A 26686-nucleotide genomic window follows, 5' to 3' on the forward strand; every position below is an offset into this window, starting at 1 on the left:
ATCTCATATTTGGGGGCATAATTACCCGTACACACTCTTTTCCCCCCAATCTATAACATTCTATCTCCTATTCTTTCTGAGACCTGGGCAGGGATACTATTTAGAATCTTGAAGGGCTCTAGCCTTCTAAAGCAGTCAGTATTCTCTAAAAACCAGCATTACATTCATTTCTAAAGGAAAAACTGCAAAATTACAAAACAAAACAACAAAATAAGTAACTAGAAACAGAAATGATGCATTAGGGTATTTTAAAGCAGATGAAAGATGAATATAATACCCTATATTAGATTATATCTCTTTGATGGTGTAACAAACGTTATAAGACATTATTCTTAATGACATGAGAAACACTTGAATGAAACTAAAGGCGGCATAGATATTATCATTTGTACAACTTGCCTTACAGAACAGCAGAAAAACAGGCTTAGGTTCCAAAAGTACAGAGCTAAGAGACGTTAGAACACTAAATCATCAGCCTTTCCCTCAGCAGCGTTGCTATGGTGACAGCAGGGCCACCACACAGCCTCTCACTGCCTGCACTTCTGCAGTAAAAGCTTTCACTGAACACATGTTGGATTTTTTAGGCACACACCCCATCATCAAATACAAAGACATATTGGAAACAGCTTTAGGAGTCATTTGCAAAACAGAGGTTGGGTCTCTTTTCTTTATGCTGTACTGATGGGACCCTATGGGCTAAGAGAATTCAGTCATTCATGCATTTGTTCATTTGACTATTGTGAACTGTGTGCCTACTGTATGACAGGACCTGTACTAGGCACTGCCTATGATTCCTGGTAGAGAGAGAGAAATAGGGAATTCTGATAGAAGATCATATCAATTCTCCTGGGGTACATTAAAAACAGGTATCCTGGAAATATGCAAGGACAGACGTTGGGGGATCAGGGGAGATTTCCTGGAAGAAGCTGTCTCTAAAGTGAAATTTATGTATCTTTAGGAGTCTAGTAGGAGATTAAGGAGAGTGAGGTGGACGAAATGCTCTAGACAAAGGGAAAGGAAAAAGAAAACATGATACCTTCAGAGAACTGAAAGTTCTACTGTTTGAGTTTGTTATCCATGTGTGTGGGGAGGCAGAGTAGCCCAGGGGTGGGGGTGGGGGGATGGGTGGACAAAGAGTGGCAACAAATGAGACCAGAGAAGTAAACAAGACTAGATCCTGAAATGCCTCTGTGCTACATTCAGGATTTTGAGTACTACTTGGGAGGACAACGGAGAAGTCATTAATGAATCTTAATGAAGAAACATGGCTTTATTTGGCTATTCTGAAAGGCCTGGTGGAAAAATTTAAAAACTGGCAAGAAAGGAAGAAGAGGCAAGGTTGGAAGCAAGACAACTCCAGTTAGACCACTATTGCAATAATCTGGGATGTTTGTGGTTTAGATTTTAAATGAAGATCGTAGAGTTAAACAGTGGACAGAAGTATTCAGATTCAAGATATTATTATTAGAGTAGCATGGGGATGACTTGTGGTTTTTGCTACGTGGGAACCACATGAGAGAGATGATAAAGTCAAGAATAAGGTTCTGATTGGGACAGCTCAGTGCACGGTGTTTCTATTCTTAGGCCCCCAGACTCAATTCTCAGTTCTCAGTAGAGAACTCAGAAACGCCGTTTGCCCTTAACAGTCTATTCCCGTGCCATAGTATATGTCCTTGGGCTCATAATTTTGGGAATAGTAGATTGTAGGAATCATCCTGGACCATCACTTTCCTGAAGTCCTTATCTAAGACAATGCCGGTATAGAAAGTATGAATTAATCACTCCTCCCTCCAAATAAAGAATTCTAAGATTACCGAGCTCACTGCTTAAGAAGTCTAAGTAGATTGAAAAGACATGAAGATGTATGGGATAAAATTTCCTTAGGGATATAGGAAAAAGGCATATTGATTTCACTATTTTCAGGTTCTGTCTCAACTCATATTGCTTATTCCTGCATTTGAAATTTGAGGACTCAGAAGAATGCTGTTTGGAGGGCAGACAAATGGGGTGGTTCAAATACAGTTTTCAAGGATTATAGTCCTCTCGTGTACAACACTGGGGGTAAGATCAGACTGTTTCCCATCCCACATTGCTGCTTAGAATTTCCTTCAATTTTGAAGGAAGGGCATCTAAGTTATCATATATGTTGAGTTCCATCACTAGATAAGATTAACTGTAGCAGGTGTCCTAAGTAAGGCCCATGACCCAGCTGATCTCTATTTTAACTCCTCAGTTGAACAAATCTGTCTGCCTCACAAATGCTTTTTCTGCCTGTCAGAAATAGTCAGCAAATACTGAAGGGGTGACCTGGACGTGACTTAACGACCCCTTGTAAAGTTCTGTTCAGTAAACTGGGTACAGCTGTTTGCTTGCCCCATCTAATCCTTACAGCTACCCTTGAGGTAGATATTATTACCAACCCTCAATTTAAGGAGCATAAACTTGGAAGTTCAGAGAGGTCAAGAACTTTACCATAAACGCACTCAGCTGGGGGGGAGTCCAGTGCTGCCTCGCACCCGGATTTCTTTTTTCTTTTCTTTTTCTTTTTTTTAAATTTATTCGACAGACAGAGATCACAAGTAGGCAGAGAGAGAAAGAGGAGGAAGCAGGCTCCCTGCCGAGCAGAGAGCCCGATGCGGGCCTCGATCCCAGGATCCTGAGATCATGACCTGAGCCGAAGGCAGAGGCTCAACCCACTGAGCCACCCAGGCGCCCTCGCACCCCGGTTTCTGAGTTCAAATGTAGTGTCCTTCCCCTAGCAGTATGCCCGGGGCCCATTCCCAGCCGCTGCAGGGCAGAGATGGAGAAAAGGCTGCTCTGAAGCTTAAAACAGTCTGGCTCCCCCAAGCCCTTGGGAAGCAGCCTCACGGTTCTTTCCCTGGCCCTCTGATGCAAATCCCCCAAGGAGAATCGGCCTCTGAGATCGCAGAACGAGATGCCGTGTCAGTCCTGCAGCACTGGCTTGGCTGGGGTCCGGGAGCAGGGGGACCCGCCCCACCTCTCTCGGGCGAGGTAATTGTGGGGAGCCGTATGTTGACTCAAAACCGAGATGGCAGGGAGGGGCCGCGAGGGAAAAACTTTCTCCATTTTGGCCCTCGGTGATGTCGCAGTTTTTCTCCGCTCTGCTATCAGACGTGTACCCCCTTCAAACCGGACCCCAGGTGCCAAAGAGAGGGGGTCGGGCACTTCCCGGCTGGAGGTGTTCGGGGCCCTGGCCAGCCCCCTTGGGGTCGGGCTCCGCAGAGAGGGAGGGGCGCGAGGCTCCAGGGGTAAGCGCCCGCGGCGAGATCTGGCGGGCGGGGGGCCCGACGAGTCACCCGGGGGTCGGGCAGGTGAAGGAGGCGGCGGGGAGGCGGCGACGCCCGGGGAGCCGCTGCAGGCAGCGGCCGCGGCACCACGTGTCCGGCCGGGGCGGGGCGCCGGGGCGCGCCCTCGGAGCCTGGAGAGCCGCGGCGGTGGCGGCGGCGGTGGCGGCGGCGTGTCGGCCCCGCAGCAGCCGCCGCCCGCAACCCGCGCCGGCTCAGCGCAGCGTCCTCGCTCCCGTGCCCGCAGGTGCCTCCTCCTGGACGGCGGCAGCGGCGGCGCGGGGACCCGGTGGGCAGCAGAGCTATGGGACCCCTTCGAGAGACCAAGGTAAGGAGGGCACGTCGTGAGGGCTCGGGTGGCAGCGTCCGCGGGCACCGGAGAGAGAGAGAGGGGAGGTGGGCACCGCGGGGCCGCGGGCGAGCCAGGTGAGGGCTTGGAGGGGTGGCGTTCAGAGTCGCGGGGGAGGGGGACAAGGAAGTGGTGGGGACGTTGGGAGGGCAGAGGAGCGTTTGCTCAGGTGATGAGACCCAGGAGATGGGAAGACGGTCCTAGAGGAAAAGATTTGAGGGGTTGACATGAGGATTAAAGGATTGACTTTGGAGGGTTAATCCCGCCTCCTGAAATTGGGGATTTGGGATCTGGCTCTCAGATGATGTCCGGAGTGTGATGTGAATAAAAAGGATTGGGTGTTCTGGTGACTGAGAAATAAGGTCCTTGCATGTCAGCGACCCAGCATTGGTTCAGGGTCTGCAGTGTGCGGAGAGTGGCTGACGTGGGATACCTGCTGGGGGATTGATGTGCAGAACGAATCCCGAGGCTGGGTGCGGTTTTCGCCCCGAATGGGGTGGACGCCTGAGCGACCTCAGGAGTTCCCCGAGGCTGAGGCTTTCCCTTCAATTCCTGCGCTCTGCAGACCTCCCAGAGGTGTTTACTTTGGCAGCGACCCTTCCTGGTAAGCGTCCTGGAAATGGGCAGGAGGTCATGTTTCCAAATAGTATTTGTTACCCAATGAAAAGGCCTTTTTCAGTTGCAGAGGTTGGAGGGAGCGGTGAGTTTTTTGCAAAGAGCTCCTCCTAGGAATCCATTTTAATAAGGCAGGGTGGTGGTGACCCTGAAAAACACAATTTAAGATTCCTTTTGCTTCTAGATGGTACGCCTTGTTGCCTAAGGTTTCCCCTCAGTTTCCTCATCTGTAAATAGGGATTTAAGTTGGGGTCCTCTCTTTGGCCTATGTTGTAAAGGTCAAATGGGATAATGGTTGGGAAACTCTTTGAAAATTGGAAAACCTTGCCAAAATATTACTTTTTATGCATTTTTAAAATCAAGGTATCGCCCTCTGTGTTTAATGCTGTGTTTTTTTAAGGAGAGAGAGAAAACCCTCTTCTCCTGGGTGTCCTGTAAGGAAAACAAAAGCCAAACATGGTGTAGAAGGTGGAGCCATCTTACTGGGTATTGGATTTTTGTTTGCTTTTCTGTTGGCAACAAGCCTTGTGTACCAGGATATTAATGAATAATTAAGATCCTGGCCAGAAGAGGAGGGATTTGAAACATAAGTCCGCATGATTTATCGGGAAAGAATTGTTCCAGGTATAGGGGTCTACTTAGTGAGCAGACAGGAAAGCAGAAATCAGATTGTCACAGCTAATTCAGGGAGAGCAAAATGGAAGTCTAGAGGAAATCAAGGAATAAGCCAGAGTGTGCTTTGAGTAATAAAGAGCCTTTGAGAGAAGCAGAAGCTTGAATGTGTTAGAAAAAGCCAGAGTGGGAAGGTGAGTTAGGCATAGCATGGGTGAATGGAATGGCTTTCCTGCTAATGGGGGGAAGTGTTCATGTGTGTGTGTGTCTCCACACTCAAGTGTGTGCTCCTCAGTAGATTGGATTAGGTCGGTGGCAGAGTTTCAGTGTTCATTTAAGCAACCGAGATAAGGACTGCTCTGTGAAGGTTCAATATTCAGAAATGTGATTTCTTAGACACTGAGCCCAGAAGGGACAAACAGGGGTTAAGAGGGGGAAACTAGTTTTCTTTTGTTTTCTTTTTAATGTCCAATTTTGAGAAGGAGCAGAGAGTGCAGCATCATGAGAAGGAGATTTCCCGAAGCCGAATCCCCCGTTTGATTCTGCGGCCCCATCTGCCCCAGCAACAGCACAAAGTGTCCCCAGCCTCTGAGTCTCCCTTCTCTGAGGAAGAGAGCAGAGAGTTCAATGCCAGCAGCTCTGGGCGCTCGGCGAGGACCATAAGCAGCAACAGCTTCTGCTCAGGTATAGTACCCAAGGAAGCCCCCCAGTCATGGAGTGTGAGCTCTGCTGGTGCATTGTGAATGCTGGGGTGTGCCCCTTAGAGCCTGGGTCTACGCTTCTATTATTAGGATGAATTGTGCTAGGTTGCACCTTTTTGGCACTTTTGACCTTCACTTACAGCAGTTTCATATGGTTCGACCCTGATGGACATTTGCACCGTTTTTCTATGTTATTCTAGTTTATAATTTACCACATGAAATCTGACTTTGGTTTCAAGGACTGTTTAGAAAACGGTTCCTTAATAAATCTGGAAAATGTATTACCTTGCATTTTTATAATAGCAACCTTTATAAAGCTGTGTACTTCTGATTATAGAATCCCCAAAGACAAAACAACTCCTAATGAATGAGGTCAGGATCAAGGAGGTTTATATCCCAGGGCCAGCCTGACCTTGTAGTTTAGAGGAAAAGAGCACAGGCTTTGTAATCTGCCAGACCTGATGGAATCCCTGACTTTTCACCATTTACAAGCTGAATGACCTTGGGCAAGTGGCTTAACCTCCTTTAGCCTCAGTTGTTACATCCATAAAATGGGATGGTAACATCTACCATGTACAGTTGCTGTAATGTTGAATGAGACCAAAAGGAACTCCTAGTACGATGCCTGGCTTATAGAGGTGTTTAATCCATGATGGTTCTTAAAAAGATAAACTGGTAATGTCAATTTGGGTGCATGGTTAAGGAAGTTTTCTTAAAGTTGTGAACACATCTGGTAAAGGCACAAATCTCTTCATAGCTTCTGAAGGTGCCACCATTATCAATGACAGAGTCCATTACAACTCATTAAAGCACGTGGCTTGGAATGACTTGTATTCTTTGAGAAGTACTAGAAAATTAGGTAAAATTTAAAAGAATGACTGTCTTCTGAGTAATGAAGGATGTTTCATAGTGGGTAATTTTTAGGGTTTATTTAGGGAACATTTAATTAGAAGACTCACACGTGTATGCAAAGGGACATGTGGATCAAGATGCTGTGATTAATTCCCTAATTTAGCAAGATACAGTATTCTAATATTTTTAGTATCAGTGTATTTTTTGAGGTTTCTTTAAAGTCTGGCTTTGGACTCCTGGCCTAATTTCATGAAATATTTCTATCCCGTGCATAAATTGTACATTAGAAATACTATGCTGCCTACTTTTTTTCGCTGTAAAGCCTCAGATTTTCTGCTTGATTCTGAAAAAAATTCTATCAAAATACTATACCTTAAAGCTTGTTTCTTGCCATTTGTATTACATGAATCTAGTTTAAAATGGAGACCACGGATGGTTTGCTTGATACTCTTGCAAGAAGAAAACACAGAGATACCTAGAACCTGGAACCATGCTTTCAGAAGGCAGTGCTGTTTGCTTGGACTCCATTTTGGAGCTCAGGATTCGCTCTGTTTGAGTGCGGATGAACCCAGGGGATATCATTTCAAACTGACACGCTTTGTTTACATAACTCCATTCCACATTTTTTCCTGATGTTTTCTCCACATAGTCGTTTTCTCTATGACTGACTTCGGGGTGAGTAGTGTTAGGAAGAAAAAAAAAAAAAAAGATGGTCAAAACAAAAGAAAAACTCCACATAGATTTTAGAAGATATGTTAGGCAAACCAATAAGATTACTAACTTTGGTTATGACTCACTCTGCCCAAAACCCATTCTCGGATGATCTCTACTCCCTAGGGACCTGTCTCCCACTAAGGCCATAATGCTGTACATGAAAATCGAAAGTAGATATTGATCCTTCTGCCATTAACTAGCTGTGAATTGAGTGGCAGAAACGCCTAATTATGAGCATCTGTAAACCTGGCTTTCCGTCTTGAGCCTCACATCCAGTCTCCGGATGGATGACTCTGTTCCTAGGCGTCATCTTTCTCTGTTGGTGCTTCCCCAAGGTTTGGGTCGGTGCCTTTCCTTCTTTGCTTTCCTTTCCTATGGAGCTCCCACAGGCCCCAAGACAGCTTTGAGTGCTGCGCTGACTAAAATTGACAGGAACCCCCTTTGGGGGCGTGTTAATGATGCTTTAGGAGGTCAGTCGGTGGATGGGAAATAAATGGGTTTGGTACTATGGGGAGCATTAAAGCTGCAGCCAGTGAGGTAGAGAATGTACAACATGTACAACCAGCAGGGGGAAATAGCTCGTTTTAATCCAGCCACTTTAACACTGAGGCCAGAATATGTATTGGCTGCTTCATCATGGCATTTAAGTTAGAGAACAAGGTACAGGCAAACATTAAAAATGCCATCCTCTGCTAGGATTAAAGTAAGATAATATAGAGATCTCCTGTAGCTTCACAGCCTCACAGCGATCATTCTGCATTAGCTTGTGTTCTTTATAAATCATCACATTCACTAACGCGAAAGGGGACGTGCAGAGTTAGGGGGAGTCTTATGATCAGGTAGTGAAATTATGGAGGAACACGATGCAGTTTAATTTGAAAAGTACATTTTCAGAACAGCAAACTAGAGACTCTGTCCCCAGATTTGTATCAAAGGCATTAACTGTGAAGAATGTCATTTGTTCTAAGATCCTCAGTTTTTAAAAAGAAGGATGTGGTGAGTTTACATGAAATTAAATTTATCTAATATAAAGAATTATCCTTCATTTTGAGAGTCTGGCTTTCCTAATTCCTTATGTAGTATATTATATTTTTATTTTATAATGTCATAACAAAAGTCATGATGGTAGGTGGTGGTTAAACTTGAGCAAAACAAATGACAACTCCACGGTGGTGTGTTCTCCACATTATGTTCTTCTTTTAATTTTACTGATCTGTGAAATGAAAAGACCGGGAACCGTGTATTTTCAAAGTGATCTGTCCATTTTTGCCTGCTCTCCCCCTTCCCTCCCCCACTCCACTGCCTTCCCCTTATCTTCCCCTGGGAGTCTTGACAAGGAACATTTAATGACTTGATATTCTATATGCTAATTTGTATGTTGTATCTCTCTCATTGCAGAGAAGGGAGTTGTGTGTGACCTTTTGCAATTCATTTGGGGTGTATCCCCAAAGAGCGTTTCTTTTAATAGCTTCTTATTAACAGACTTTCTTTGCAGATATGCCTGTTTTGTGCACTTCCTCAGCACATACATTTTGTACTCCGACATCATTCTCCTGATAAAACAGTCTATCCTTTACAGTGTGTATTTAGTCTTCGTCACTGTGACCTTAATTGGGCATAGTTAAGTTTGTATGGTCTTGGAGGCCAGGCCCTATTCTGTGTGCGTGGCAAGTAAAATATTATATATTCTTGGTAAATATTAACTAAAGTTTAAAAAAAAAAAAAAGAATACATAAGGAAGTACATTTAATAGTATGTCAATAGAAACAAACATGCTTTCGTGTCCCCTCTTTTATTATTTTTTTAACGAATTATTTATTTATTTATTTATTTTTAGAGAGGAGGGGAGAGAGAGAGAGAGAGAGCAGGGGGAGGAGCAGCAGCAGAAGGAGGGACTCTCAAGCCGACTCCCCGCTGAGCGCTGACCGCCCCCCCCCCCCCCAACTGCAGGGCTCCATCCCACAACCCTGAGATCTTGACCTGAGCCAAATTCAAAAAAGTTGGACACTTCAGAGACTTAGCCAGCCAGGGGCCCGCCCACTTTTATTTTTAAACAGTTCTTGTAACCAACCAGTGGTTGAGACTATACCATCCCAGCATCTTCCTTCCCCCAACGCTCCTGCCCCCTTGTTTCGCATTTTAACACGTGTTCAAACCCTTATTTGTGATTTGTGTCCTCGGTGTGGCCCACTGAATGAGTCCCCTGTCCGTTCTTCTCCCTTCGCTTTGTTGGTAGTAAATTCTGTTGGTCATCCTACGGTGACTCCAGCCACTCTTGAAAAAGCTCAGGACCTGGATAAGTCAGTCAGTCACTTCCACCAAACACCTGACACAGCAACATGCTGTGCATTCCTCTGTCTTAGCTGAGGTAATAATCACCCCTTGAGGCTGGGAGGCAGATGGATTGCCGGGTTTTACTCTAGTTCTCCTTGGGGTGCCTTGTAAACATGGCAGGTGGAACAAATTATGTGTAGAGAACACCGGTGGTTTTATGGGAGACCAGTGATTTCTCAGTTATTTCCATGTTGCTAATGTGCACACACAGATCCATGGGCAAGTTTGTGACTTAACCCATTAAACACATGTACCGGGTCAATCCCCTAACTGGGCGGATTCTAAGAGTCTCTGCAGCTGAATCCTGAGTAAGGTGTTGGTGGAAAGTATTTTGGTTTTTACGGTGGCTGAGAAGAAATCCTTCTTCGAGTGCCAGTGACCTGGAGGTAATCATTGTTGCTGTTTGTGGGAGGAACAATTAAAGGCAAATTACAACCTGACTAGTGCCCTGCTGTGACATGACAAGACCTCCAAACATTTGCCAGGCCTTGCCAGACAGAAATATTTCTGCTTTGCTCTTGTCCAGTTGAGGAAACTTGGCATCTGGATAGAGTAAACCTTTGAACATAATAATCAGAATGGAGATGAACGGCTTCAACTAAAGTGAGCTGCAGTACGGAATTATTCTATAATTGAATGCCTGCCAACCTGCTGTGAAGAAAAAAAAACAAAGACCCTCAGACTTTAGTATCATTTTAATGAGTAGGGGACCCAGGCACTGTTGTGGAATATGTATTTCAAGCACTTAGCTGCTTCAGCTGCAGAAGGAAGTACCCAGTGATACAGGTTACAAATGAAGGGCGCAAGGGAAGTAGTTCTTTGAGGGTGTGGTGACTGCAACGAAGAGGGCAAGAGCAAAATTTTTTGCCATTTAATAACAGAAATACTTAGCAGCGGGGACAGTGAATGGTAATCATGATGGAATTAGAGCAAGCCTGAGAGCAGATTTATGGTACTTAACATGAAAATACTAAGATGGTCCTAAAATAATGGGAATTGTTTCTCAATTTCAGGGAATGGTGTTTGTCTACTTGTGAATCCTCAGGAAAACTTGTTTAAAATGCAGATACCTTGGCCCTACCCTTACCTATCATCACAGAATGGGAGGACCCAGGAATCTGTATTTTATAGGCTTTCCAGATGACTCTTGTGTCTCATGAAGTGGGAACCTCAGTCTCTTGTGGTCTGTGTGGGTTTGGGAATTTTGGAAGAGGGATGTGAAGGGTAGTCCCCCAATGGCATCACAAGATGAGGAAAGATCAAACATGATAGAAGTGATGGCCAGCCAAGCTGTTTAAACTCAGGGCATGGCTCAAGGAAATTGCCTCCACATTCCCTGGAAATGATAGCTTCTCAACTCTGTATTTACAATTGCTGTGTCATTAGTCTTAGCATTAATATTCTTTATACCTACATTACTGGTGTAACTTGTGTCCAAGTGGTAGACAAGTAAAGGGGAAGGAGAAAACATTCTCTTCCTTTATTTTCCTATATAACCCTCACTCTCTGGATTTACCATCCCTAGCACACTTCTCTTCTGCATTTACTTTCTTTGGCATTAGGATGATTTGGAGTACACTGAAAGCAGGTATACTGGGTTCACTCTTGGTAAGTACCCAATGGACTCACTGAAAGAGAAAAAAAGAGGAACTGTAGCCTAGGAGCAACAGGACAGCCACTTTTTTGCAAGCTTCCACAGAAATGGAGTATCCAGTAAGCATTTATTAAAGGCCTGCTGAGGATCAGTATTGTGCTAAAACCATCATAATGAACAAAACACAGAGGTTGAAAAATCAATTACTGCCTTAAGCCTGGTGCCAAAAAATAAGTGAGGTAACATATCTTTAGATGGAATTCCCACACGACTACCTTGACTCACCTGTTTGGTTTCCCTGTCCTTTTTATCTGTGCCCACACTACACACACTTATTCCTCATAATTGGAGTCTATTGCTCCATTTATTTATTTATTTATTTATTTATTTATTTTTAAAGATTTTATTTATTTATTTGACAGAGAGAGATCACAAGTAGGCAGAGAGGCAGGCAGAGAGAGGGGGAAGCAGGCTCCCTGCAGAGCAGAGAGCTAGACGCAGGGCTCGATCCCAGGACCCTGAGATCATGACCTGAGCTAAAGGCAGAGGCTTAACCCACTGAGCCACCCAGGCGCCCTATTGCTCCATTTATTGTCAACATTGGCCTCTCACATTTCACAAACCTCAGCATTCAAAGAAATAACATAAATTAGTGTGGCACAGTGGATAAACACGAGCCTTGGCATCACAGACCTGAGTTCAGAGCATGAAATGAGACTAACAAGCCAGGCCACATCAGGAAAGATTTTAGATGTTACGCTAACCCAATCCGTGAGATCAAGGATCTATGCAGAAACTAGACTAGTAATATAGAGAGTGAGGCCATGTGGATAGATGACAATAGAGAGGATTCTAGACCTGGACAGCATGTGCTCCTTCTAACAGTATTCATAATTTTAAAAATTCATGTTTTCGACTAACTCTGCCAGCTAGGTACCATAAATAGCCGAGTGTGGCTCATGGGCTGCCATTTGGCAATTCCTAAAGATCTTGCAAAGTCATGGAAGGGTTTTTAGCAAGAAAGAGTTGTAATTGAGAATTGAGAAAAATCTTTCTGATTATGTGTTGGACAGCAGGTGGAAGGAAGCAGGAATGATGGCAAGATGCCTGCCTGGTTTGAAGGCCATTGTGGCCGTCTCATTAAGGACCATAAAATGATATGGGAGAGGATTTGAGGGCTAGAACTTATGGGTCTTCGTCACCAATTGCAAGTGGAAGAGTTAGATCTAAATTTCCACTGGAAATTTAGGAAAATTAGAAAATTTTCCTAAGGAAAAGTCGATCTAAATTTCCATTGGATGAACACAAATGGAGCAACAGGACTCAGGAGAAGGACACTGAGTCAGGTTGATGAGCCAGATTAAGCTTTGTTGCATTTGAGATAAAAAGAAAGGTCTGGAGGTCCAAAGAGAAGTCAGAGATGTTGGTAGCTGAAGTCCAGGGAATTGATCATATTACCCAAGGGCGGTGTCTGAAGAAAGATTAGAGGCCCATGGCTAGACCTCTGAGATAAAGCAAGAGTAGACAGAAAAAGGAAACCAAAGCACCAAGAAGGAGTTCAGAGAGGAAGGAGGAGAGTCAGGAATGATCATGTCTCTAATCCTAAGGGAAGAGATTTAAGAAGAAAGTAGCCAACAGCTCCTGATATCATAGCAAGATTAAGGAAGAGGTGCACTAAAAAGTATTCAAGGATAAAACCACTAGGTTGTCAGTGATCTTAGGCAGAAACAATACCACAAAACTGTAGGGATGAAATCCAAACTGCATCAAGCTGAGAGGTGAATGGGAGGTGACAAATAGTGTAGACAACTTTATAAAACAAACTTAACTGGGGTGGGAAAGAGGAAATGGAAAGGATGAATACCTACCATTGACATCGACATGGATGGAACTAGAAGGTATTATGCTAAGTGAAATAAATCAATCAGAGAAAGACAATTATTATATGGTTTCACCCACATGTAGAATATAAGAAATGAAGCTGAGGATCATATGGGAAAGGAGAAAAAACTGGGAAGAAATGAGAGAAAGAGCCAAACCGTAAGAGACTCTTGACTCCAGGAAATAAGCTGAGGGTTGTGGACAGGGAGGTGGGTGGGAGGATGGGGTAAGTGGGTGACGGGCATTAAGGAAGGGGTATGTGGTATAATGAGTACTGGGCGTTATACACAACTAATAAGTCATTGAAAATACACCCCCCCAAAGAATCATGTTGCACTTATAGTAAAGATAGGACATTTATCAAATGACGGGTTATTTTGATAAAGTTTTTAGGCTGAGGGGAAATAGACAAGAAAGAAAAAAAAGGCATACACAGACACACATAGGGGGCAGGGAGAAAGAGAGAGGGAGAGAGATTAGTGGAGAGTAGAAAAGAGTTAACTTTGTAACATGACTCGGGTAGACCCAAAAAGACATGTATAGGAAGAAAAGAAAGGCTGGATGTGACTATAGGTAAATGTCAGAGCTGGGGACGTAGCTGAAGGATACATTTCACAGTTAGGTTAGGTGCCCCTTGATGCTTCCTCTATCATACCACATGACCAACCTGGTTTTTAAATTTGATATTTAGTTACCTGAATCCCCAGTAGACTGTAAGCCTCATGAAAGCAGGAACAGTAGAGTTCCCTGCCTTATACCAGACACACAGGAGTTGCTTAATAAGTATTCGCTGAAATTTGGTAGAAGGCACAATTAGGAGAACAGGAGAAGTGTTTTCACTCATTTAATAAAATTTATTGAGAGCATGCACTGTCTTCGTAGTTGGGAGAATGAAAAACTAGAACAGTACCCGAAACTCAACTTAATGGGCTTATTAAGTGAAAGAAACACTCCTGTCCTTAAGAGTTCAGCATCTCTAAATGTCAAAAAGAGTAATCTCTCTAATAGAACCATGATTCCAGTGCTGTGGGTAGCTAGGAGAGAGGGATCTTTTGCTAGGAAAATCAGAAAATGCTCCACTCACGAATTGGCACTTGCAAGCCATGAGAAAAACCAGCAGCCTTTGGAGTGAAGAAGGAAGTTAGCACAAAGCCACACACCCACATTTCCCAGGACTACAACTGGACATGAACCACCACCCCACCCTACTGGGATGCTTTTGAGAAAGCGCCAGTCTCCTCCCACTGACCCAGGGGAGGGAGACCTGGTGCACTTCAGGTATGCGAGGCTGCTGAGTATGGCTGCGTTGGCAGGTGGCTTTGCTGGCCTCGGGCACACAACTGCTCCACACCTGCCCTGCCTCTCAGCTTGGCTTGGCTATCTCCTGCTTCCGAGACAGAGTGCAGCCCCTCTCCTGCCAGAGGGGAGAGAGACACCTGCCCCGCTGCTCCTCACGAGGACAGAGTGCCCTAGGTTCCACTACCTGGGGTCACATCCTCAGGCTGACTGTCCTTTTCTTTTTTCTTTTTTTTTTTTTTTAGTGTTTATTTGAGTATAGCTGACATATGTTCCATTAGCTTCAGGTGTACAACATAGTAGTTCAGCAACTCTGTACCTTATGTTCTGCTCGCGAGTGTAGCCATCATCTGTCACTACGCAGAGCGACAACAATACCATTGAGTGTATTCCCTGTGCGGGACCTTTGATCCCTGTGACTTGTTCATTCTATAGCTGGAAGCCTGTAACTCCCACTTCCCCTTCACCTACTTTTCTCATCCCCCCATGCCCTCTCTTCTGGCAACCACCAGTTTGTTCTGTGTTTGTGGGTCTGAATGACTGCTCTCTCTTTTTAGGGAACTCAAAGCAAGCTTTCCAGTGCAGACCAGTGCTCAGCTGTGGGCTCATCTGGCCCGCACCCCCATCCCTGCAGAAACTCATCCTTCAGGCTTTTCCTGGCTCAGTGCGACTTTTCCTGGGGCTCCTCCCCTTTTCTGGCTGGCTCAGGCTTACTTCTGTCTTCTTCTGTGTGGGTGCTCTTAGAGTTCGCTTTCCTTGCTGACACTAACCTAACCTTCAGAATTCTTGAGTCTGTGGACCCTAACCCACCCTTCTATTTATTCTGAGGTGTGTGTGAGGATTATATTTTTAATGCTAGTCATTGTATCTTTTTAAACTCAAAAGTAATAAAAATGTGCAGACACATTGAGTGGATGTAATCACATCTATAGGATTTATTTTGTTTTGCTTTTTGTCAAAGCAAGATCATGCTATATCGATCTGTGATCCTTCCTATTTATTTGTTAAGTGAATATTTATTGAACACCTGTTGCGGGCAGGGCACTGTCCCAGGAGCTGATCTAGAGTGAGGGACAATCATGACAGAACTTTTGCCCTCCAGGACCGGGTGCCCAGGCAGTGCCCGTCCATGTCATTGCTTGTCGGCACAGCAAAGTCCCCTCACTCATTGTGACGATGGCACGTATATCACCCTGGAGAAGGTCATCATGTCTTCGGCCATTCTTCCTCAGACGGACATTTTGTCTGTGGGCTTAACCTTCAAAATTCAGAATCTTATTTTATGAATACCACTGGAATTAGGCTGGTATATGAGCATATTTCTCTGTCTCTCTCTTTGTTCCCTTTTTTAAACAAAGTAAATACTATGATACACATATATTACCTAAAACAATTTTTTTTTCAAATAGAAAAAAAACAAATGTAGCAATTGCAGGAACTGAGTATTTTTTTTTCCTTAACTTTCGTCCATTTGTATCCCTTACTCCTTCCTGTCACTGTGTTCAGATTCTCAGTGTGAGAAAAATAGAACAGAAAGGGAGAATATTTACATTGCTACAAGACAGCTAACTGTAGTTCAGGTGTCCTTAGAGTGGTTTGCAGTGCCTTTGTTATAAAGTTTTCAAGAGATTACAAGATGGCTTCTTGATCTGTGTCTCTGCCTTTCGCTCCTCTTTCCTCCTGATCCTTCCAGTTCTCTTTCCGTCTCCCTGTCTCACTCCCTCTCACCTTCTTCCACCAGGGAACCCAAATAAATAAATAAATAACAGAGTCTTTAAGAAGGCGTGGTTTAGAAACTGCAGATAAACTCGTATTGCTAAGGAGAAAGAAGGTCAGAGGTATTAGAATCATGCCTATTTCGGAAAGATAATAACCCTACGAAGGACAGAGCAAGAGAAATAGAAGCTTGCAGGACAGGGTCTCTCCCCACAGCCCCTGCCAGGCACACCCGTCTTGGGCCAGTGACACAGCCACCCTGTTCCCTAGTTTCCACACCAACTCCTCCCTCACCAGAACTCCTCCAAGAGATCCTTTCCTCACACCACATTAACTAATGGGACCAAGATGTTTTCCTTTCCAAATTCCTTCCCCTCTTGTTGCTAACACAAACACAACAACTTGAAGTTTGGTTAAAAAAACAAAAACAGGGCGCCTGGGTGGCTCAGTGGGTTGGGCCGCTGCCTTCGGCTCGGGTCATGATCTCAGGGTCCTGGGATCGAGTCCCGCATTGGGCTCTCTGCTCGGCGGCGAGCCTGCTTCCCTCTCTCTCTCTCTGCCTGCCTCTCTGTCTACTTGTGATCTCTCTCTGTCAAATAAATAAATAAAATCTAAAAAAAAAATTATAAAAAAAAAAACCAAAAACAAACAAACCAACAAACAAAACAAGTAGAGGCCCTTGTTTCCAAGACAGCATGAGTCCTGTGAAGAAATGGAGGCTTGCCTCTCTTCACTTCATCCTCCTCTACTGCTGAGGGCTGCACCAGAATGATGTGTGGGAGCACTTGAAGCTCCAAAATAGCTCAGAAATCCCGGGAATGTTTACATGTGAGTTGATTATTTTGTCTCCAAGAAACTAGGGAGACATTCGTTAAATAATCATTCCAGTCTCCATTTTTTTAGATGTAGGTGACAAGTCTCGGTGGAAGGGCTTCATTTGCATTCATTCCTTCCCCAACCCATTTCCATCAGCTCACACATACAGTCACTCGAGTATACACACCTTTAAAAGAAAATAAGCTGACTTTGACCTCTCATCTCCTTGTGCCTGCCCTCATGTTTCTCTACTTCTCTTCACAGCAAAACTCCCATCATTTGCTCTTGTCAAGGATGTGGGTGACCAGGCTGGCAGATCTTTCTCTTGTCTGCCCTCATTTTCCTTGACTGCTCAGCAGCACTCAACATAACTGAACTAGCCTCTCCCTATTAGGAAGGATTTTCCTCCTCAGCTTCTGTGGTTCCAAACCTCTGAGGTTCCTTCTGCCTCTGGAGTCCTCCTTGGGCACCATTTCTGGCTCCTCGCTCTCCCTGTCCCCATAGTGTTACACTGCCCTCTTCTCCAGTCCTCTCCAAGGGCGGCCATCTTTAAGTTGCTTAGTAAGTTTGTGATGTTCCCGGCCTGTCCTATTCAGCTGCCGTATTCAGCTGCCTACTTGATATCTTCAAGGTCATTGTTAATTTGTGCCTCAAATTTAATATATCAAAAACAGAATTTTTTTTTTTAAGAGAGAAAATATGTGGTGAGGGAAGGGCAGAGAGAGAAGGAGAGAGAAAATCTCAAACAGATTCCACATTCAGCACAGAGCCTGATGCAGGGCTTGGTCTTGCAACCCTAAGATCATGACTTGAGCTGAAGTCAAGAGTCAGTCATTTAACTGACTGAGCCAGCCACGTGCCCCTCAAAAACAGAATTCTTGTCTTCAGCCCCTACACACTCGTAAACCCATTTTTCTCCAACTCAGGAATGACCACCGTGGAATAATTGCTTACGCAAAAAACCTTAAAAACATCCTTGATCTCTTCCTATTTTTCATTTTCATGAGTTAAATGCTTTGGATTATTTTTCCAAAATATATCCCAAATCCATCTACTTTCTTCAATTTTCCCTGCTACCAGCTAGTCACACCACTGTCATCTCTGATTCCCACCATGGCAGGGGCCTCTGCAATTTATTTGCTTTGGAGAGTTCCTTCCTAAACCACAACATGGTGGCTAAGAAGGAGGCTTTGGAGTTAGGCTGTTCGGATTCTTATCATGGCTCTCCCACTTACTGACTGCAACCCTGGCAGGTGGTATAAATGCTAGTATAGTTTTAGATGCCCTCTACAAAGCAGGATGATACTACCGCCTGTCTCAAGGGGGTATTAAAGTTCGTTAATTAAGACTTGTGTTAAGTGTTTAGAACATGCCTGGTACTTAGTAGGAACTCAGTAAATATCAGCCAAACATACTATCACTACTACAGTCTGTTCTCCACAAACCAAACTGTCGTCATCTGCTTAATGCACATCATGGCTTCCATCACACTTAACAAACTTAGGATTCCTGGTCTAAGATCCCGCATGTGCTCAGGCGTCTACATCCCTTCAGCCTCCTCATCAGTGCTCTCTCCCTCTCAGCCTTCCTGGCCTCCTTTCAGTTTCCTCCATGTACCAAACTCCTTGTTGTTCCCTCTGCCTGAAGTTCTTTTCCTTGCCTTTTCCATGATTAATTCCTTTTCATTCTTTTGATCTCAGCTCGGATTACCTCCTCAGGGCCTTTCATAACAACCCGTCTAATGAAGTGCCTTTCCACCCGCCACCTAGCTAATCTATATGATGTCAACCAGTTTTGTTTCATTAACAGTACATCACCATCAAATATCTTCTCTACGTATTTCTTGTTTTACTTGTTTATTAACTGTCTCTTTCCACCACCAGAATGTAAACTTCAGGACGAAGTCTTGATCCTCATAACATCCCTAATATCTAGAGAGCTACTGGCACGTAATAGGAAATCAGTAATTATTTGTGGAAGGAATGGTTGGTTGGTTGGATGAGTGGGTGGATGGATGGATGGATGGATAGATGGATGGATGGGCTTCTTGCACTTCAACATTGGCTATTGGGTACTGTCACATTGAATGATACTGAAGCAAAATTGGTGTAGAGCCTTATAGACTTGTGAATTCTCACTCCAGAAAGATGCTAAAATAAGGTAAAGGAATAGAAGTTCAAGTTTTCCTGTTCAAAACCTAGGATGGAAAATTATCTAAATGACAAGCATTATATAGTTACTGTGTTGAAGCAAGAATATTGGAAAACTAGAACCAGCTAGAATTTTCTTGCCTCAAATTTTTGTGGCCTGTTTATTATGGGATGGCTTCTCTCTAACAGCTTCCTTTGTCTGTTTTTAATTTGAGCCTTCCCAGAATTGTTGCTGTTTCTTCTGGAACAAACATAGGTAAAAAATTTTAGAAAGTAACTAGCTTGTAGTGGTGGGGAAAACAAGGACTTGAGAGTCAGAAAAACCTGAATTTGCATCTTGAGTCAGTTACTTAGTAGCTGTGAGACTGTGGAATCCTTAACCTCTCTGAGCCTCAGTTGTCCCACCTATAAAATAAAATATTATTAAAAATTAGTGTTATGTGGGGGCGCCTGGGTGGCTCAGTGGGTTAAGCCGCTGCCTTCAGCTCAGGTCATGGTCTCAGGGTCCTGGGATCGAGTCCCACATCGGGCTCTCTGCTCAGCGGAGAGCCTGCTTCCCTTCCTCTCTCTCTGCCTGCCTCTCTTATGATTTCTCTCTGTCAAATAAATAAATAAAATCTTTAAAAAAAAATTAGTGTTATGTGATAGCTACTTAATAAATATCACTTTTCTAATTTTACCTACATCCTTTCAGTGCATTTGAATGGTTTGTGGTAAGAATTTCACAGGGTTCAGATTAACGATGAGTTTAGGCTGTGACATTTTACGTCTCTTTCAGACCGTCTTGAGAAATGTCAGTATCTGGAGCGGAAGAATACAAACACCTATACTAGTGTTTAGCACGTAGTAGGTAATAAATATTTGTTGAATGGATGAATAAGTGGTCTCTAAGTGCTTCAGTCATTCATGAGAATCAACCAGATTTCCCTATAGTTTAAAGTAATGTTTCCTTAGAATAGCAATGATTTTTCCCCCCAAAGTATGTAACGGAAGATTAAACAGCATGAAACCATAACTGAATATTTCAAGACATTATGGCACAAAATCACGTTTTCTTCTGCCTGATGTTATCTTTAGTATATCTTCTGGAATTGTTTAGTTCAGCATTTTGGAAAACAATGAGTTCTGAGATCTAAATTCAAAAATGAACCAGAAGTTCTAGAACGGTTTCTTGGACTTTGAAGAAATATTTTATTTGTAAACTTCAGAACCTCGTGTTTTATTCTTTTATGTAATTAGTGCACAAATACTCAAGTAGATACTTGGTCATCATAATTGCCACCAAAAGTTTGATGACACTGGCTGGTAGGCACTTCAGTTAAATATCAAGAAATTATGTAATACACGCACACACACACACACTTCAGGCAATCTTAACATTTTAAAAATGTGGATTTTAAAAGTATATATGCACAAAAGCATATATATATTCATTTTGCAAAAACTATTCATTGCTTTCAAAATTTTACCAAAAAGCATTACAAAGTAATGGAGAAAGAATAGATTTCCTAAATTAAAAAAAAAAGTAACAAAGTTAATATCTAACATCACACTGCATTTTAAAATGAATGCCAGATGGATTAAATTTATTTACTTGGGTTTTTTTTTTTTTTAGATTTTATTTATTTATTCATTTGAGAGAGAGAGAAAACACAAGCAGGGGGAGCAGCAGGCAAAGGGAGAGGGAGAAGCAGACTCCCCGCTGAGCTGAGAGCCTGATGTAGGGCTCCATCCCAGGACCTGGAGATCATGACCTGAGCCAAAGGCAGATGCTTAACCATTTGAGCCACCCAGGCACCTGAGATGGACTAAATTTATATGAAGAGAGAAATTATAAATATCTGGAAGAAAGTATTAGTAAATATTTATTTTTTTGGAGTGAAGGATATTTTAAGTATTAAAACATTGGAAGAGGGACACCTGGGTGGCTCAGTTGGCTAAGAGTCTGCCTTCAGCTCAGGTCATGATCCCAGGGTCCTGGGATCGACTCCCGAATTGGGCTCCTTGCTCAGCGGGGAGCCTACTTCTCCCTCTGCTTGCCTCTCCCTCTGTCTGCTGCTCCCCCTGCTTGTGCTCTCTCTCTGACAAATAAATAAATAAAATCTTTAAAAAAAATACACTGGAAGAAATCACAAAGGAAAATATGGAGAAAATACAATGGGTTAAATGTCAAAACATTATAAATTAAAAACTATATAGGGATTTCTTACATATTGATAAGAAATCCTTAACATCTTAGTAGAAAATTGTCAAACTAACAATTCATAGAATAAGTTAAAAAGGCCAGCAAACATATGAAAGACATTAAGCCTCACTGATAATTATATACATGCAAACTAAAACATCAAAAATACATTTTTCATTATTAACTTGGAAAAAATGCAAATAAATAGTATTTAATATTGGCAGGACTTTTGTAAGTGGGGTATGTTCATTCAGTAATAAGGAGAATTTACGTTGTCTCAAACTTCTTTGAAAGCTTAGTAATTCCACTTTGGATATACATTTTATGAGATAATAAAATATTTGGCCAAAATGTATTTTTCTTTTTTTTTTTTAAGATTATTTATTTATTTATTTATTTGACAGACAGAGATCACAAGTAGGCAGAGAGGCAGGCAGAGAGAGAGGAGGGGAAGTAGGCTCCCTGCCAAGCAGAGATCCCAATGTGGCGCTCAATCCCAGGACCCTGAGACCATGACCCAAGCTGAAGGCAGAGGCTTTAACCCTCTGAGCTACCAGGCGCCCCTATTTTTTACTTTTTATTTTTGTTTTTTGAGAGAGCGAGAACTTGCATATAAGTAAGTGGGGGTCGGGGCAGAGGGAGAGGGAGAGCGAGAATCCTATGAGCCTATGAGCCCGACGTGGGGCTCGATCTCACGACACTGAGATCATGACCTGAGCTGAAATCAAGAGTCGGACACTTAACTGACTAAGCCACCCAGGCGCCCCCAAAGATTTATTTTTAAAATGTGTTACTGAAGCAATTTCAGTAATAGTGACAAAATTGGAAACACCCTAAAAAATAATACAAGATAAAATTGATTTTTAAATGATTCATTTACTTCTATTTTAAATAAATACTCGCTCTAAAATAATGTTTTTTTGAGAAATTTAATAAAACATTTTGGACCTTTTCAAAACATACTCAAGAACATAATATTACAATGAATCCCCATATACTGCTTATCTACTTTGTCCAGATTAAGTAATGACAAGATAACTTCATATTTGCTAAATCTATTCCTTTTTTCTTTTTTTACTTTGCTGAAGCATTTTAAAAAGCAGATCTCCAGACATCATGTCATTTCATGTCTACTTGCATACCTCAGCCTGCATTTCTTTAAAAACTGGACATTTTCTAACATAATCATAGTGCCATTTTCATTGCTACACAATTAACATAATTCCTTGGTATGACAGAGAACATCGAAATAGCCCCAGTCGTCTTGAAGGTGTCTGTTTGCTTCCACATAGCATTTAACCCAGAGGCCAAGAAACTTTTTCTGTAAAGAACAAAACAGTAAATATTTACGACTTTGCTAGCCAGATGATCTGTGTCACAATTATTGAGCTCTGCCATTGTAGCTTGAAAGCGACAGTGAACAATATCTAAAGGATTCAGCATGGCTGTGTTCCAGTAACATTCTATTTACAAAAGCGGGCAGCAAGCAGAATTTGCCTGCAGGTTGCCGCTTGCCAGCCCCTGATTGGACGCATTACTCTCTGTTCTCCATATATTTTAGAAGGTGGACATTAGCTTTAAAGCTTGGTTAGATGCAGGGGAAATTTTTATAGCAAGACTCCTTCATGGGGAATGCTGTGCATTTCATCTGGCATCCCGTCCGAAGGTACATAATGTCTGTTCTCCACCGTTGGTGATGCTGAGAATGGGTGCAGTTGGGTAAGGCCTGATCCCTTCACTGTAAATTCTCTAATAGACTATTGTCTAATGGTTTCATCCATTCTGTGTATTATCTAAATCAATTGTTTCATTAGAAATAATTACAAAATAGTGACTTTCTATTTCCATTATTCCATCTATTTTCATTAACCAGAAGCTTCTGTAAAGAAGAACTTTGCAACATCAGTGAGGGATTTCAGTTATACTGAAATATAATTTGTATAGGAATGGTTTTTCTTTCTTTTTTTTAAAGATTTTATTTATTTATTTGACAGAGAGAGAGAGATCACAAGTAGGCAGAGAGGCAGGCAGAGAGAGAGGGGGAGGCAGGCTCCCCACCGAGCAGAGAGCCCGATGCGGAGCCCGATCCCTGGACCCCGAGACCATGATCTGAGCCGAAGGCAGAGGCTCTAACCCACTGAACCATGCAGGCGCCCCGAGGAATGGTTTTTCAATCAGGATTTATATTAGTTCTTTCTTTCCTTTTAATTACCGAATTTCGACACAAAGAATGGGTCCCTGGGTCGCTGCCAATGATTGCCAGTGCATTGGGATCCTTTTAGGTGGAAAGGGTCTTTCTTTTCATCTTTGGTTTTGTTTTTTTTTTTCCTATAACCATGAGCTCACAGATTTTTTTTTTTAAATATCCAGTGGTTATCAGTCAGTTGCATTAATTATTTGTTCTTTCCGATGCTCGAATTATTCTGTCTTTGGCCAGTATGAGCCCTTTTGCATTGGCTCCTGTCAGTCTTCAATAGCTTCTTTCTTTATAGCCTAACAAGTTCCGGGGGAAAGTGCTCAGTAATGGTGTAATGAAACTGAATATACTATATGTGGAAACAGAGCACAAAGCAAGTGAGCAAGTAAACTATACGCATAATTAAAAGATCAATAATATTTTTTCTGGGTACTGCAGTTTCAGGAAACGTATCCATTTATGTTCTCTTTCCTTCTTTATACTCTTCTGCACTCAAGCTAGACCCTTTGCATTAATTATTACTTTGACAATATCAAAGATTAAATGAACGTTTTAACAACTCCAACAGATTTCTTTTAATTTAGCAAGTTCTTTTAGTGCATTTAAAATAAGATACAAATTATTTTAAAAGATACTTAGACGTTTTTTCAGAATTGTCAGTAGAGTAAATGTATAATTATTAGCATTATGGCATGTTCTCAAAGAGCTTTTCATGTAAAAAGAGAGGAGAAATAGATTTAAAAACATTTTTTTAACAACCTGCAGGCTACAACAGATGCCTGTTTCTCTCATCTGTCCTTACAGATCTTAACTTTTTTTTTTCCTTAACAACAATTTGGAAACTATTTAGTAGGTACATTTCTTATAGCACTTGAGAAGGGCTGCAACTTCTGGGACTTCCTGGGTCTGTGAGTATTCTTTGTGTATCCTTAAACTTGTGTGTTGACAGATTCAAAGCAAATGTACAACAAGAACAAAAATGGCCTATTCCTTAGTGCATATCAAGGACGAAATGTAATTTAGTCTCCTACACTATAGATGGTCATCAAAAGTAGACTTAGTAAGGGCCAGTTTCACCCGTGTCCCACCAGGGACCATCCTGGGCACATTGAAGTGGGATTTAAAATTATTGACCCCAGAAGGAAGTTATCCTATATTTTCAGATGGATCACCGTGTGTAAAACATGAAACATGATCCTGTTTTAGGGTTGTTGTTTTTTTTTTTTAGGATTTTATTTTATTTATTTATTTGAGAGAGAGAGAGAGAGAGCGCGCGCGCGCAGGATCAGGGGGAGGGGCAGAGGGAGAAGGAGAAGCAGACGCCCTGCTGAGCAGGAGCCCAATGCCGAGCTGTGTCCCAGGACCCTGAGATCCTGACCTGAGCTGAAGGCAGGTGCTTAGCCGGCTGACCCACACAGCCATTCCTGTTTTATGTTTTTCTTTTTTAAATGAAGTTATACTTACCATGAACAATGAAGAAATGTAAAAGCTCAATAATGTAAGCACTGAAGTAGGGTGTGTGTGTGTGTGTGTGTGTGTGTGTGTGTGTGTGTGCGCGTGTGTGTGTGTGTGTGTGTGTGTGTGTTTTAAAAGAAAAACTCCTCTCTCTGCAGAGACTGAAAGTCTTCCACAGCTCTTCCTAAAGCCTTGCCTGAAAGCTTCCCTCTGCCAAAACCAGGCCAAAATGTTCTTATTTTTCTCAGGCATTTTTCTGGAAATTTAAAACATTCCACGCTTTTTTGGGTAGGTCATTCAGGATTTCTGTCATTTCCTCTCTAAAATAGTTTCCTCATGGTGTCCTATTAAAATTTTTTGTCATTGATAATTTCTTTATACTAACATAATAAAAACCATAATTATACGTATTGTAATTCTAAATCTATGAATTCCACAGGACAAATCGAGCTAGTAGCAGCAGGAAACAGGAAGCATACTCAAAGGGTTTAACCAAAGTGGGCTTTATAAATAAATCTGTTTAATATGTGCTTGGTCCACATGTAGTTTGGCACATGGTAACATTAGACATGAATAACCAAGGGGCATCTACTTGGCTTTAGTCTTCTTAGAGTCTTGAAGTAAATGTGAAGGAAAAGTATTTTACATAGAATTTCGGGAAAGAGTATTACTTTCATCTGGACTAGGAGTCTGCTTCCAGCTGTGACCATGAAAAAAAGGGAGAGGAGAAGAGAAGGGAAGGGGAAGGAAAGGGGAAGGGAGCCTTAAACAAGACTTGTTGAAAAAATGACCACTTTTTCAGTGCCACACAGAGGAAAATACCGCAGGTGTCCCAGGTTACCAGATGACTCCCTGGTCCATGAACCTTTGTTGCCTTTGCTCTGAGGCTTACTTTGCATAACTTAAAGTTTGTTCTCTCTAGTAGGAAAATCAATGGCCCTACCCATTCCAAACTAGATACCTGGTTAGTGTTGATCTCATGGCTAAAAACTGGTTAATACCCCAAATTTCTCTGATAACACACTGATTTTCTTGAGTATGGATTTGCTTTGACAAACTTGCCAGCCTATAGGAGTTGTGTGTTTTAAGTGACATTTACCGAGCCCTGTTTGCTTATTTATAAGCTCCATTGGTATGGGGGCTGGGCACAATGTCTGTAGGCTGGTTCAGTGCCAAGATGTAGTTTAACCAATGAATGATCATGTCTTATTCCCATTGTTTCTCTCTCAATATAAAGCACAATACTAGGCAATTAAGAGATGTTGGGGAAACACGAGTTTATGTCATGATTCAGGTGCTGAAAGTTAAAGGTTTATTTGTCTTCACCTTCTCAAACCCTTCTCCTGGAGATACTAGCTGTAAATATTGACGATTTGTAAAGCACACATTCCAGGTTAAAAAAAAAAAAAAAAAGTTGCTGTCGCCTTCCCTAAAGTGCCACTATTCTAAATAATTTCAGGTCCCAATTTTTAACCACACCCTAGCACTTAATTCTTGACATTATTAAAAGCATGGCTTATACATATTCTTTCTCATTTAACTCTGGCGAAATGACAATAGAACCAACGAAGCGCATTTGCTTTCTATTTACTTAAATTATAATTTTTGACAGTGTTTCTCAATACTGGAAATCGTTCGATTTTGTCCCCTTGAGTCTGAGTGTTTTCAAGAAAAATTGCTTTTCAGGTTAGAGACTCCGAAGCATGGACTTTTATTTATGTGGGCCATCTCTCTTTCAAAAGAAGTAATTTATGGAAGTGACTCATAAGGAAATAATTTTGAAGGCAATGGGTAATTTCGAATGATTAGACCTCGTTTGCTTGGGATTATCTGCTTTGGGATCAGAATCAAGAAGGAGGACCTCCTGAGGCGATGTGCAGGCCTGTTGAGCCTTGTAAGACCTTTTAACAGTGC

At 42.4% G+C, this 26686-nt stretch overlaps 1 protein-coding gene across 7 annotated transcripts in view; it reads left to right on the forward strand.

Moving 5' to 3' along the window:
- SYBU (syntabulin) overlaps window positions 1–26686 on the forward strand; it is a 114378-nt gene that overhangs the window by 37708 nt on the left and 49984 nt on the right. For 2 of the 7 annotated variants that reach the window (XM_046000981.1, XM_046000964.1), the window contains exons 2-3: window positions 3553–3633; window positions 5361–5565. In XM_046000981.1, the coding sequence (XP_045856937.1) occupies window positions 3610–3633; window positions 5361–5565 (229 nt within the window). In that variant the 5' untranslated portion in view covers window positions 3553–3609. Of the gene's footprint in view, window positions 1–3142; window positions 3162–3447; window positions 3634–5360; window positions 5566–19420; window positions 19426–26686 lie in introns of those variants that run through there. The other 5 variants (XM_046000947.1, XM_046000955.1, XM_046000989.1 and 2 more) reach the window with 5 other exon arrangements.

This window comes from Meles meles, chromosome 1, assembly GCF_922984935.1.
Source record: "Meles meles chromosome 1, mMelMel3.1 paternal haplotype, whole genome shotgun sequence".
In the NCBI taxonomy this organism is placed as follows: domain Eukaryota; kingdom Metazoa; phylum Chordata; class Mammalia; order Carnivora; family Mustelidae; genus Meles; species Meles meles.